This window comes from Tachypleus tridentatus, chromosome 7, assembly GCF_004210375.1.
Source record: "Tachypleus tridentatus isolate NWPU-2018 chromosome 7, ASM421037v1, whole genome shotgun sequence".
Taxonomy (NCBI): Eukaryota; Metazoa; Arthropoda; class Merostomata; order Xiphosura; family Limulidae; genus Tachypleus; species Tachypleus tridentatus.
Window position 1 is genome coordinate 132,368,489 of NC_134831.1, and position 16,508 is coordinate 132,384,996.

The 16,508-nt window shown below is 30.9% G+C and overlaps 1 protein-coding gene across 1 annotated transcript in view; it reads right to left on the minus strand.

Moving 5' to 3' along the window:
* The window catches only part of LOC143257813 (protein phosphatase 1 regulatory subunit 12A-like), a 64,692-nt gene extending 49,330 nt beyond the window's left edge, over nt 1–15,362 (minus strand). The window contains exons 1-2 of the mRNA XM_076516842.1: nt 15,042–15,362; nt 250–380 (exon numbers count right to left, since the gene is read on the minus strand). Coding sequence (XP_076372957.1) covers nt 250–380; nt 15,042–15,290 — 380 coding nt within the window. The 5' untranslated portion in view covers nt 15,291–15,362. The remainder of the gene's footprint in view (nt 1–249; nt 381–15,041) is intronic.
* Nucleotides 15,363–16,508: the final 1,146 nt, after the last annotated feature.

A 16,508-nucleotide genomic window follows, 5' to 3' on the forward strand; every position in this document is an offset into this window, starting at 1 on the left:
AAAATAACAACTGCTTTGCTGGCTGAGAAACTTGCAGTTATAATGTGTCTTGATCTCTAGTAAATCAATATAAACACTTTTGTTCTCTAACTCCTGAAAATGTAAATAAATATTTTTGTTTTTAATGGCAAGCAATTTTGGAGACACAAGTGTCTTTAAATAAACCAAACATATTAGTTAGACTGAAATATAATAAGCAATTTTGAAATGTGGATGATTAATTACACCTTAAGCACTTAAAGAACATACTTTGCAATACTAAGAAAACCACATGAAGCAGTAGCATGCAATGGAGTCCATCCTTCATTGTCTCCTCGATCCACATCACAACCATGTTCCACCAGAAACTCTACCATTTTTAAGTTATCATCAATGCAAGCCTAAAATACAAATGTGTAAACACATTGATAAAAATATCACGAAATACATTGTTATAATACAATATTCTGTAAAAGCCTTTAAGTATTGTCAGATCTCCATTATTCAAAAATACTTCCATGTTAGACTTAACATATTTAAGTACATTCTTGGGTAAATATTTCATTCAGAGGAAATTTAAAAGTTTTTTTTTACAAATGTTGTTATAATTACTAAATATAAATATATGAATTAGACATTTAACTTTTATTTGATGTAAAAAAAATAAAGACAGTGACTGTTAAAACATTCTGAATAAAACAATTTAATTACACATGAAATGGAAAAAATACAGTTTTCACCGACTATTTTCATATAATTGTACTATTCTGTATATATTCAAACATATGTGGCTTCCAAAGACAAGACAAAAAGTGCATACATATGGTAAAAACTAAAAAAAGTAATCACCAATAACTGTTTTAGAAAAATGAGCAAATGGATGAGCAATCAGACAGGTATACATGTTTGAAATGTAAAAAGTGTCATGTTTAAATTAACCATTTGAAACATTTTAAGTTCTTTAACTATACGCAAAATGAACAACAAACAAAATATTAAAGTTTTTGTTACATTTTTCTTTTTAAGGCCTCTCAAATGAACATACAGTATCAATCTTCAAAATGCTCATAAGAATAGCAGAAAAATGCAAAGAATTCAATTAACTGTATTATAATATTTTCAATAAGTGTTTACAAAGAAAATGTTATGAAAATATAAAGTGTGATTTAACACACATATTACAACTCAGTTATACTCTGTAGCTTGTACTTTTGTTTTTTATTTATCATTTCTTCATTGACTTATCTTGTAGAGCTTTCTGAGACATTAAAACAAATGTTAGTGTCTTTACACATCTTGATAAACACTATAAATCAACATAATTATTAGAAATATGTTAACTATTGGATTTTAGAAAGATAAAATAGAGCCAGTTGATAACAAGATGTCTTATGTTAATGAAGTTAAAATTATATTTAAATCTGTTGCATATTAATGTCATTTAAAAATACTAGTAGTAGTGAAAGAATGCCGGTTTACAAACCACTCGGGACAATGGTAATGATACTGTTTCCACTGTCCAAGATCATCCTAGGTCAAGAATTGCAAAAAGAAAGAAAAAAAAAAGTTCTCCCAAGATATTAAACAAAATCTGTTTACTTCGGAGATGATTTTTCTCATTTTTAAATATGATGATACATTATTAACACTGTTTCATCTACAAAGTTTGTTGTTGTTTTATACAGTTTTCAACAATAATCTGATGTAAACAATCCAAAATAAGCTATATAGAATAAAAAAATTGCAAATATACAAACATTAGACTTGGAAAACTTTAACAATTAATTACAAAAAAATCAAAATGATTGCACCTTCCTTTTTATCATCTCATTATATGACTGATAGATGTGTTCAAAATCTTTGTAAAACTTGTATTACCATGAAATATCATAATGCACAGGTTAAAATAATAATAGTTGACAAAAATCACAAAAAGTATGGAAGGACACATAATTTGAATCTGCTGCAGAAGTGTTTGAATGGTGTTACTTTTACCAGTTGTTTTGTTCAATTTTGCACAAAACTACTCAGGATTATCTGTGCTCAGCATCCCTAATTTTGCAGTAACAGGCAACAACTCTTGGGTTATTCTTTAATAACAAATAATGTTATCAACCATAACATTATAATATTTGACAGCTAAATGAACAAGCAGGTTCAGTGATGGAATTTGAACCTCAACCAACAGGTTGTGAGTTGCACATCACAACTGTCAGACCCCATTAAACTCTGATCACTATGTCAAGTCTATCACTAAAAACTGCAATTCAAAAAATTATCAAGAAAAGTATTTAGTAAATTTCTAAACATCCAACTTATAAATTAAAATATTTAGGTATTGTCATCCCCAACTAAAAACTGTGTGGTACTTTAAATAAGACAGTTTTACTTTGACCTCTTTTTCTGAAAAGATATTTTTGTTCAATTTGAAGTGGATACATTTATAGACATGTTTCCTTCTATAAGTAAACATCAGTGCAATTACAAAGCACATGGCAAATTATAACTGCTGTCTGTGCACATACCTCACCCTCATTAATCGTTTATGTGGAACAAGGTCATGCAATTAGTTGGTGGAGGTGGATAAGTTTCTTTAAGTAATAAATACCCTGCAAACACAAAATTAAACTTTACATGCAACATTAACATTATGAGTGGGAATAGCTAAAAGAATTACTAATAACATATTCAAGTGATATAGTGATACCAACTAGGAAACTTACTACATAATAAATATTGTGAAATGACTTTTTGTTTCCTATAATAATTGTTTTGCAACAGGGGCAGATTTAAGTTGAAATGCCTATTACACATCAGATGAAAGCATATAAAGTTCTGGCCTAAAGAGGGTTCTGGTCAGCTTTAGCTAGCCATAGAATCCACTCAAGTTCTGTGTGTGTAATTATGATATATATATATATATATATACGTGTGTGGTGAATTAGTGTTTAGTTGTTAGCGTTACCACAAAAATGTTTAGTTAATACAGTTTTTTGATTAACCCTACAATCAGCTTTCTGATTCAATTTTTCTAAATCATAAATACACTAAATCATTTGTGGAAAATGTTTCTCAGCTACATGGCTTCAGAGTAGATACAAGATACACACATATCAATTTAAACAAAAAATATCCTCACTATAAGAACTAATCCTAGTAAAGTCTGGATCCACTATGTAGTACACGGGAAATGATTGAGTGCACCTGATTTTTTGTTAGTTTTTATACTGACTGTTTTAAACAGGCAAAAATATAAAATTACTCAATATGAGTGTAATATGTAGACTCTACCAGTAGTGAAAAGTCAGTGATTTGGGATCATTAGCTTTTGAGACCTTGCTAAGTTACCTTTTCTAATGATAACTTCAAGTAGACGAATTCATTTGTTGAAACAATTTGACGTTCAACATTTCACCAGCTGCAGTATTACTTTCTGTTAGTTACAGTTGTTTATTTTTAAGTGTTTAATTCTATAAAATGTGTTATAACATCTGTAGTAACTTCATAATGTTCACTTGTAGAAGTTATATATTTTTCTTTCTGAATTGGGCTGAATGAATTTCTCAAAAATTACCAGATACAAACTTTATTCTCAGTAATTACTAACATTAATTAAAAATATATTAAAATTTACAGTTAATTGAGTTTTCCAACTAATTAGTTGAGAAATGATCTTCATTGTCAGCACTTTATCTGCCACCTTTCTTGTGTATATGTGAATATCTGTAACAGGAATATAAAAGCCTAAAAAATGCAACAGAATATATGAGCTATAATGTGGTTTGTGATAAATCAAATTACAAAAATTTCAAAGCTTGATCATATCTGTACTGCAACTTCAAACAACATGGACACTTATTACATTAGTCGGGTAATTACGTAGATGGCTGTTTTGCACAGAAACATATTTTCCCCTTAAACAATTAGAAACTAACCAGCTCTTCAGGCAGACTGAGCTCTTACAAGAAAAGTCATCGTCATTATGCACAAAGCAATACAAAGAACTACCTGTGCTCTGCCCATCATGGGTATTGAAACCCTGTTTCTATCAGTATAAGTCTAAAGACATACTGCTGTGCCACTGAAGAGGAGAGAATATCCTCGACCTATCAAAACACACGTGATCCAGATACACTTAAGAATGTTATATGATTAAATAATCTTGAATTGTATATCTTTAAAATAATACAAGATAAAAATCCCACAATACCATTAAAATTATACTATATTAAAATATAGTGAAAGCTCTTGGCAATAACAGTGAACTCTTTTTGTTATTGTTTCAATTAAAATAACGTATATAGAACAATTCCTACAATGCGCATAACTCACAAGTTATGATGTCTTACAGCATAGTTATTATAATCAATATTTACAAGTTTTGGGATTGATATAATTGAAACTGAGTTGACAACCTTTAGGAAAGGTTTGACCCACTACCACTTCTGGGAACAAATTTCAATAGAGTTCAATGTGGCAACAATTGCAAGTTGTGCCAGAGCTCACGATTACATTCCATGGCTAAATTTAGTCACTGGACCCTGCTATATACAAAGTTCCACTGTGTTTTACACCCTCAACCAACTGTCTATAATAGTAACATGATAACTATATGACAACTTTCTTTTTTTTTCCTTTACAAGAATAAAAATACCTTTTGTAACAATCAAAGAAGTTCAGTATATCATTTATATATATATATATATGTCAAGATAGAGAGATATTATAATAAAACAGTTTTTCTATTATTGAATTATCATTCTATAAACGTAGTTAATAAATTTTGCAATAAAAATAATCTTAATTTATCCTAAATTTAACGTCTTTTTCACTTTTGTTGAACTTGTCAAATGTCAGGCACCTCTATTATATTAAATTCTCAACACCAAAGACATTTGATTAATTTTTTTACCAATGCAGTTTGCTGAGAAACTTAAAAAGAATATTACTTTCTTTTCATGTAAACCACACATTGTTCAAGTACATTAATTTTTGCATTCTCAATGCTTCATAACTTGTAATTTAGTTATTACTTCCAATATCTTCAACACAAGTACACACACAAAAAAACAGTTAGATAATCATTCCAATAATTCTATCTTCTGTTTTAGAAACATTTTGATACTAATTGTTTCAGATACCAATTTTTAAAGTTCAAATACTGTCATAATAACAAAAGTCACTACCCTCTACTACAAGACTTCAATAATTGATATTTAGTCCTAGTGAATGAAAACATACACATAAACATAGTCGTAACAAAACAATGCACTAGAGTGACTAGACTGATTCTTTGAAGATAGGCAATAATTCCAACACCAGAGATTAACTGTTTTTAATTGAAGATAATAAACTACAGACTTAAAAGTTCTCCAATTGGCAGATCACAAATTGTAGGTCAGCTGTTGGGATCGCAAAAAGACGATCACAATTAGGTCTACTTTTATTTTTGATTAAAGGGATTTGAAAATCGCACTGTGAATGTGTTGATTACTATGGGTTGTTTATGCAGGTGCTGTCTGTGATTAAGAAAAATATTTGTCTCAAAATGAGATCACATAGCAAAAAAAGTTTGGAAAGAACTGCTCTGAATATTCTAAAGCAAGGCTGAGTAACTACATGTGATAAAAATGGACAAATTATTTAAATTTAAATTCCATGATGAAAGGATGCTTCCTCTCCATTTCTCAACATAGTATGATTTCTCACTTACATAAGCATCCCCTCCATTGTGATATTCAATCAGTTGGGGCTTATCACCAAGGCACAGTCCTTTAAAACTTCATAGTTTCTTTAAAAGTGGCTTGTAGTAAAATACCAAGGTGCGGGGCCTTAAACTATAAGTTTCAGTTAATATAGTTGCAAAAATTTGCAGCTACTGTCAAAATAGCCACATATAAGTGTAGGCACTGAAACATTCATTCATTCAAAATTAGAAGGAATAAATAATGATTCAGATTATGTTACATATACATTTTTTAACTGCAACAAAAATATATCATATTCACTCCATTTTATTTAACTGAAAAGACTTATTCAACTATCTGTCAAAATATAAGTAATTACACATTTCACATTGGTATCATGGGTGAAAATATCAGAAGAACAAATGTATCCAGCTGAGTAATTAAGAACAAATGTATCCAGCTGATGGAACAATGCTTTCTTATCTTTGTAATTAAAAACAACTGTATCCAGCTGATGGAACAATGCTTTCTTATTTTTGTAATTAAGAACAAATGTATCCAGCTGATGGAACAATGCTTTCTTATCTTTGTAATTAAGAACAAATGTATCCAGCTGATGGAACAATAAATTCTCATCTTTGTAATTAAGAACAAATGTATCCAGCTGATGGAACAATAAATTCTCATCTTTGTAATTAAGAACATAAGAACACTATATTCAATTACATATCTTAATTACTAGATAAATTTTTTGTTAAGATCTATGTTTCTAGATTGTTTCAATCAGACATTAATAAGTAGATAGTTAAGGTAGGTACATCATGTTATATCTGAATCCATCAACAAGATATAACCTCATAAAATTCATATAACTCAGTTGTTACTAATATTCTATCTTTAGTGAACAACATAATTGATGAAAACTATTCAGAAATGGCCTTTAAAGAAATTTAGCTTTGCCTAAAGTAAAACATTCAAGAAAATATGACTTACAAACAAGCTTAAAACACACTTAAGGTCACTTTTGGTTATTTTAACAGCAAAAGAAAAAATCTTACTGTTAATCAATAATACAATGTTTTTTTTCAATAACTTTATTTTCACCATTACTTCAAATTAGCTTTTTCTGCTACTTAATGTTCTCTGATATTTTCTTTATTAGTTAAAATACAAAATTATGTAATAATGAATCAAGTCTAAATCCCACCCAAAATCTAATTAGAAACTTTGTTTTTGTATAGTAAATTAAAACAGCATCTCAAATAGATTGGTAATTTGTGTAACATTACATCACAAATCACAATAAAACTGATAATTTTAACAAATCTTTCTTTACCAGCTCTGTGCAATTTCCCAGTAGGTAGAGCATAACAGTATTTCAGATGAATGTAGTGTGCTATGTGCTGCTACCATTGAGGTCTTTCATTCATTTCTACAGCTTGTAAGAAAAGATTTAAAATGATTACAAATCTTACTGCAGTGTAATATTACATATATCACCAATCTACAGATCATGTTTGGCCAGCATAGGCATTATATAATATAAGAATCTTACACAGTTTCTGGAACAACAGAAGTTCTGCCAATTGAATCTTAATATTTGTGATGATGAGAAACCCAACTAAGTAAAAATGTATCTCAGGACAGCTAGTATGTGAATTAACACTTATTAATAAAGCAGAGAACAACGTTTTGATCTTCTTAGCGGAAGTGTTAGTATATCCAAACATCCTGAGATACGTGAATCTTGATATATGTTTGTAAGTGTATGCACCACTCTTATTCTATACTATATTACTTTTATCATACTTTCATCTGATTTGAATAAACTTAACTGCAAGGATGATTCATAAATATTGTAGGTTTTGCACTTTTTAAAAAAACAACTATAGTAACCTCATTTACTGGCTGAATAATGGGTTAAATGCACAATGTGATAGGTGTAGTTATATATTTTTTATCTATGGGTAACTCTTACAAAAAAAAACAGACCAAAGTATTTACTTTCAGTTTAATTTCAATGAGACAACAAAAACTGTAAGTATGAACTAAACTACTAAAGAAATTAAAGGACCTACTGACATAATTACAATGTATGTCATTCCAGAGGTTCATTTGAAAATGAACTTTAAATCTTATATACAGTTATTGCCACATAAAATAAAATATTCACATCAGTTTAGATGTTTTATGGTGCAAATAATCCAACTTTATTGTAGCACACACACAGGTATATATATATATACGAATATTATGAAAATTTACGAGGCTTCAATACAAAAGACTTACAAAATGAAAGTAATTTCACACACACAACACAAATTACATAGTAAGTTGTTAATCTTATCCTTGAAATGTATGTGATAACTTTAGTGTAAATATAATCTTTGTTTTGGAAAGATTTAAAATGCTCAATTCTGATTGTCATATAGATTGAGTATATTGACATTCCTTTACAAATAATATGTTTCTAGTCACACCTGTAACATAGTCTCACAGTTTGGGACAGCATGGGACCTAATGGTCCATCTCAGCAGTTAATTTGACTTGGGGAAGCAGAACTTATCATTCATATATGTAGCAAACTTTATGTTAAGCTCATTCAAATTTACTGCCTCTATAACATTTGAAAGCAACCCATTCCAAAAGTTAATCACCTTGTAAGAAAAATAAAACTGTCTTAGTTTAAGATGGCTCCTACCCTGCCAATATTTGTACTTGTGTCATCCAGTCCTACTATTCTCACTGTTAAATACAAACAAACATGATGCATCAATACTGTCAATTCCCTTTAAAACTTTGAACACCTAATAAGACCTTAATATCATCTACAAAGTAATTTATTGAATATTCCTTCATCTATGTCATTAATGTAAATCAAAAACAGCAATGATCCTAAGACTAAGCCCTGAGGTATACCACTTACAACATTAATCCGGTTTGACTGAATTCCATTTATAACAACCCCATGCTTTCTTCTATCCAATTAGTAGTTAACTTATCTCCCACACCTATAGAGAAATTTCTTTACAAGCCTTGGTACCTTGTCATATGCTTTCTGAAAATCTAGATGCATCAAATCTACACCCTTAACCCCATCCACATGTGTAATAACCTTTTCAAAGCACATCAAAAGATTTGTATGGCAAGATTTTTACTCAGTGAAACAACACTATCCAATAAAATTCTAAAATCTGTTGAATGACTTTGAAAAGTATTTTTTAACAGACTTTCCATAACTGTCCCACAACTGATGTAAGACTAATAGGTCTATAACACGATGTAACACAAATTTTGTTCCTAGATAGTAAGTATTATTTCTTAATTGCTTATGTTATAAAAGTACAGAAAATGTCCACTATTCCCTTCAAACTTTGCTTTTGTGGCCTGGATAATGAAATTTAGAAATTAACCTGTTTTTACATAAGGTCTGAACGAAACAAAATATGAATCAAGGTTTACAAGTATCAAAACTAAAGTTACACAAAAATGTTTAGAAGTGAGTAGTTTTTCGAGATTTGCAACTGTAATGTAAATCACTTTCACGTATCAACCCCCAGATATAGTCTCCCATCACATTTTTGTTATGCACTTCCACATTACAAAAGCAAAGTCTGAGAAGAAAAATAGGTCTTTCCATTTACTTTAGGCATAATCAATTGGGAAATAACACTTTCTGCCCAGGAACAAGTAAAAATTTTGTTACATAGTGTAATTACTAGAACAATTTTTATCACCTCCCTAGAAAAGAGGAGTTACAGTAGTTAACTTCCAATCCTCTGGTACCTGCCCACTATTCAAGAAATGAGAGAAAAAAAAAAAAAAAAGAGGACCAGACTGGGTGTGTAAATACATAGAACACATGTCCAATCTTTAACCTCCTTCTAAACCATTGGGAAAATATTATCTAGCCTGGGAGTCTTGTCATTTTTTAAACTTCTCAATTCTTTCTTAACCAGCTGATAATTAATGCAGTCATTTTGTTTGATCTCATTTCTATTTAACAACTGTTCAAGATGTGGAATATTGTTGAAATTTGTGTCAGTAAAAACTGAAAACAAAAATCAAAGTTTAATAATCCATCCATCTGAGATATTAGCCTTCATTTATCATCTTTAAAGGGTCCTACCCACATTGTAACATTTTGCTTACCTTTAGTGTATTTAAAGAAGTCCTTACTGTTAATTGTTACACTTTCTTTCAACCTCTTCTCATACATCCTTTTAAATGTTCTAATTTCCTGTTTCTTAAACTTTCTTGATATTCTATAATCTTGTCTCCTGTCATACCAGCCAATTTAAATTTCTTAAATTTATGAGGCTTTTCTTCAATTATTCTTCTACAGTTATATGAGGAATATGCTTATCTTGAATAATTAGAAATCTTTAAAAATTTTCCATATCTTATCAGTATCTCCAAATAACTCAGCTGCTCACAACAGATAAATCTTGTTGCATCCCTTCAAAATTTGCTTTTCTGGAATTTGTAACCAAAATATCATTATTCTTTATCTCCACATGCAGTGAAATATCAAACCTAATACAGCAGCAATCACTTGTACCCAGGTGTTCTCTGATTTCTGCCCTCTCAATCATTTCTATATTTGAAGTAAGCAATATATCTAAAATAGCATTGATTCTAGTAGGTTCGACTAATTGGTGAATAAGCCATCCTGAACAGTTTCTCCCTCAAGGTTTGACTTGAGCATTTCCCAATCTCAATGCCCAAAATTAAAATCACCCGTAATAATGATTTCTTTCACAGCTGAAATCTTAATCTCACTGTAAAGTTTCTCACTAATTTCATCAGTATCATTTGATGGTCTGTAACAAATTCCCACTGAAAGCCTTTTCACTTTATACTCTATAACAAAAACCTAGACAGATTCAATCTTATCATTGTTATCTTTAATACCTTCAACAGGATGAAATTCATGTTTTACATACAAAGCCACTCCTCCCCCTATTTAATACTGTATTTCTATTAAATAGCCTCTAACCCTGAATTTCAAAGACATGTCTAATCAAAATCATGTTTAACCATGTTTCAGTTATTCTTACTACATCAAAATCCTCCATTCCAACTAATGCTTTAAAGTCACCTATTTCTTAACCTTCTAGCATTATAACAATAACAATTTTATCTTTTTTCTCCTACACTCATTTTCTATGCTAAACTTTTTTCTGCCTCTTATCTTATTACTTTTGCATTTAATTTTTCTTGGCCCTTACCAATGTTTAGTCCCAGTTTAAAATTTCACTTACAGTTGAGTTAATAACTGAAGCAAACAAGCCAGCTCATACTCTATTTACAAGTAAACTATCCATTCCATAAAGCTCCTTTCTTTCACTGTACCAATCCTATTTGGTCATCCTTACATACTAACCTAAGCCTAGCATTTATAACTTCTTCCCCACAATTAATTCTGGGCAGTATCCCTGATAAAATTAATTTACAACCTTTTTCTTTAAATGTCTTTATAAACCATTTGTACTTATTAATTAGCTCTCTGACCTAAATTTCACTACATCATTACCACCTACATGGAGCACAAAACTACATCTCTGCTAGCCTCCTTTATCATATATCTGCAATGTCAGTTATATCTTCCACCTGTGCCTCTGGGTACATAAGTAATTCCTTTCTTCCTGTTCACCCCACAGACTATTCTATCCACATGTTTTTTGAGAAATCACCTATAACCATAACACCCTTATCATCCATGTCCTTCTCTGAACCTTTTGTTTTCCTTCAATCCAATATAACAAAATATTTGAAACTAATCAAAATGGATTACAATCTTCTTAAATATCTAAATAATACATACTGTTAGCCTATTACCTAATTTTACTAATGAGAAAATACATATTTGGCAATACTATGATTAAAACTCTTAATTAATTGACAAATAGACCTTTAACATTTGGCTACCTTTGAAATTTCCATAAAAGAATAATTATATTTTTTCAAATTAAGTTATATGTATCATATTTGGAGTTATTTGCATAAGAAAAGTTCAAACAAGTTCATAAAGCACACATAATTCTGAAGTGCTTGAAATGTAAGAATTTTGATGTGATTTATTACAAAATAATGCATCTCTAATGATTTTTCTAATTACAAATAAGAAAAAAACTGTTTTGAATGCTATGAAGAGCTGGAAAAATTTCAACTTTATATATAAGTGTTGAGTGACCATATAGTCTCACATCACACATTGGCTTTCATTGACAATACTTATCGAGAAACAAATGAAATATTACAAAGAAATTCAGTTTCTTAAAATTTGATACATGGTTTTTATCAGATGTTCAGAGTAAAACTTTTGTTTCTTTTGTTCACAACATTTCACTAGTCACCTGATACCATCAACTGAAATACATGAACTGAGACTAACAGAGGCTAATCTGAAATAAAAAGTTTAAGTACTTACTACAATAATACTTGGGCTGAGCCCAAAAAAATGTTATTTATATATATATATGACAGTTCACTGATAATTGCTTCAAGTTGACAATTGCTAAATCAATGCTTTGTAGATTATTACTCATTTCTACTAGCCTCAATTGTTGAGGAAATATGTTGAGACAGATTGGATGGAGAACAATTATTTGGGTCCAAATCAATTTGTAGAATACTGGTCTCAAATTAACTGTGTGAGCTGAAAGTTCCAGGTTCATGTCCCATTCACTTGCTGAACACTGCAATTCATTAAAATGTTTGTGTACCTTACTGATAATTAAAGATGTGATATGACAGATAAAAGGTACATGTAATCCTTTAAAACAGAGAAAAAGAAACCGATGTAAAGCAAATTCCAAGCATATGACCTTATAACAATACTGTACTGTTCATATTTGTTTGTGTACTTAAATTATCTACATAAGATTGTGCAGAAAGGTAGAAATGCATACAATATATTTTTATTTTGATCAGGAAAAGGAAGAGTCAGAAAAGATAATACAAAATATCTGTTCAATTATTTAACATAGAAGGTGTATATGTGAAAAAAGATCAGAAAATTGTAAAGGAATCAGAGTAAGACAATAAAATATAAAATAAAACATGGATTAGTGTTGATTTAAAGAAGCCAGTATAATCGACATGAAGTATCTAACTGGAATGTGGTATGCTTTTTATTCTTCACTGATACTGAGTATTTTTTGGTGATTCACTACAAAAAATACTTTGATTACAGAAAAGCAATATAAAAATTTGACAGATGTGTTAGAAGCAATGGCATTTGATATTATGTTTGTTCTATTGTTTTTAATTTTGCACAAAGCTAGACGAGCACTAACTGTGCTAGCCACTATTAACTTAGCAGTGTCAGGGAAGGCAGCTAGTTATCATAACCCACTGCCAACTCTTGGGCTATTCTTTTACCAATGAATAGTGGGATTGACCATCACAATATAATCTCCACATAGATGAAAGGGGGAGCATGTTTGGTGTGATGGGGATTAAAACATGTGACTCTCAGATTACAATTTGAGCACCTGACCATCTGGCCATGCCAGACCTATTGATATTATGATGCAAAGTTTAATTCATTAATATTTTCCTTGTTTTACCACCAAAACTGAGCAGTTATTAAAAGGATGATAAAAGTTATACTCAAAGCATATTTTTACTCCTTTAATTCACTACTCTTAGATATAATTGAGTAATTTAAGATGTGTCAATTCTTGTGGTAGCTTAACAATTGAATCTCTAAAGTGGCTTTAAATTAAATGCAAATTCATTATATATTTATTTTTCTTACAGGAATTACTAAAAAGGAAAGTTTGCATTGTTTTACGTTCTTAGATCCTGGAATGTAAAAGGTTATATTACCACAGATTTTCATCTCAAGAACAAAATTAAGACTTCACTATTGTAGGCTTAGACACATCAGCACCATCACATCATGTGACAGTATAATTTTTTTTTTTTATAAATACAATATGCAGGCACAATGCTCCACGTAAAATACAAATGTTTTTACATAAAATATGCATTATAAATAAAAACTATGCATACCAAGTATGTGTACTATTTGTCAGTATGTATATGTGCATACTATATTTGAAAGGAAAAAACATGCATCATTAATAAAACAAAGCATTGAAGATCACTCTCAATGTAAACTGATGTAAGACCATGTACAGGGTGGCCTGTAAGTCCCTACCCATCCATATGTTATTATGTTATATTCAATTATGCATGTATTAAAAATTTGTTTCATTTTTTTCAGAGAAATATGGCTGATGTAAGCCCATTTACACTTGAAAATGTCTCAGAACATGGCATTGGCTAATATTATGCAGTGACAATGAGGGACAGCACACAGATACACTGGATACATAAGATATATGGATGGGTAGAGACTTATGGGCCACCCTGTACACCAAGTCCTGCAAAATGTTTGCATTTCACCATTATATGGAGGCCAATTATATCTTTTTGGTTATCTCCTAAGCAGGACCTAAAAGCCATGATTTGGTGAAACAGTAGTCTACTAAGGAGAAAGCAACAACTCTATCATGTAACAGATCAGGGCTCCACATTATTCATGCTAAGAAAACAAAATTCACAAATGAACTATACAGTAATTATAGGTAGTATGCATTTACTCTTTAACTGGAAATTATGTTACACATATTTCACCAATCAATGCCAACAAAATGCTTACTATATTTATGTTGCAACTACCTTGGAATGTTAATACAGATATTAAAGGAGCAATCATCTAGCAGGCACAGCAAGATAGGTTTTGGATTACAAAAAACGTCATCCAAGCCTGAAAAATACCCAGGATTTTAATAATGAAGTTTATTTCATGGAATAAAATACTCAAAATATCAAAAGCTTTTCTGATGTACTGTAAGCAAATATCAAAATTTAAAAGCATGCATTATAACAATGAAATACGAAAAATTTAAGCACTTTAAACATACAAGTATAGCCCAGCCTGGTCCTATTTACGTTAGTTGTCAATAATATGCACAGACCTGAAGTATTTAGTCTTTGTTATTCGTAATTCATAATAAATTCTTATTCAGTTATTGCTATCCTACAAATTTACGCATGTTTAGAAACACTGAACAATAATCTGTACTATAAACTTAATCAGTGATGGCAAATATATATTTTCAAGTTGTTGCTCCGTTAGACTGAATTTCAAGTCCCTGACGCTTTAGTTAGGCTTAATTGTTAGTCTAAGACTCAAAAGTTAACTTCAATAGATAAAAACTGACTCGGCTGAAAATATTTCGCTGTTTATTAATTTCACCACACAGCATTAACACTACATTAATGCTTCTAATGACTAAATTCGTAACACCCATAAAAGATGGATTTTATTTATTTATTTATTTTTTTAATAAAACACACCTGATGCAAAGCGGTAAGACCGTCAACATTGGCTGTATTGATATCGGCACCTTTCTCAAGCAGACGCTCAACTTCTTCCGTGTCACCAGCAGCACACGCAGCAAGGAATACACAACCATCTGTAAATTTGATCTTTCCTTCACTTCTTCTGGGCAGTTCTGTCTCTTTATTGGTTTCGGAATCCTCCCATCTTTTCAGCTGTTCAGCTCTCTTGAAGAGAGCGCTATTGGAACGAGTTTCCATAGGCATTTGGAACACAGATTTTTTCTCACCTAAGCTAATTTCACGTAAGCCTACATGCCCTTCCGATTACTAAACAAATTTTATATATTGAACGGTAGATGGCAGTTAATATTAGTTAGACGAAATATCTATAAAAATGTCTTAACATTTAAAAACACACACAGAAAAAATGATACTTTACAGACAACTTTAATTTCACGTATAGATGATTTAAACGAATGAAATAGCAAAAATGCGATTCAAATCTCTGAAAATATATATTGTGTGTGTAATCTGATATATGTATTTAAATTGTTTGTTTTGGGTATTTGCCTACTGCTGAAGGGCCCGGCATGGCCAGGTGGTTAAGGCACTCATCTCGTAATTCGAGGGTCGCGGCTTCGAATCCCTGTCATACCAAACATGCTCGCCCTATAAGCCGTGGGGGGTATAAAGTGACGGTCAATCCCATTTTTCGTTGGTGAAAGAGTAGCCCAAAAATCGGCGGTGGGTGGTGATGACTAGCTACTCCCTCTATTCTTACACTGCTAAATTACGGACAGCTAGCGCAGACAACCCTAGAGTAGCTTTGCGCGAAATCCGAAAACAAGCCAAACAAACCTACTGCTGAATAAAGGTTACTTACATTAGCCGTCCCTGTCTTTGACACGAGATACTAAAAAGCAGCACTTATCACCAGCTCTTGGGATACTTGAATCAAATAGTGAGATTTAGTTGTCATTTTTATAAAGCATCATGGCCTCAAAGCGTAAAACGATAACGAAATACCAGCTAGGGGTTACCGAATTTACAGTCCGCCAAGCTGACTATTGGCCTACACCCAGTCCTTTTAATGAGCTATTTTTCTTGTCACTCGAATATAACGGTAATAAAATACGTTTATATTGTTATAAAAGGAACGATAAAAATAATTCTTTCGAAAATTGGACAGCTTATAGATAAAAAAAATTAACTGATATTCAGTGATCAAGTGGTTCTTTTAATTATTTAAAGCACGTACATATCATTTGTCGGAACTATATGTGTCGTTTGTGTTCATTCGTTGGGTTGATTAATTCAAAATACCGTTTATCAAATCCATTTAAATCATTCAACTTAATACAACGTTAAAATAGTGGAAATGTCAACCGATGCGAAATATAATGCGACATATACTTGATGGTTAAGTCGCAGGCACCAAGGATTCAGGAAGTCAATAAGCAGAACCTACCGCCACAAGTACTT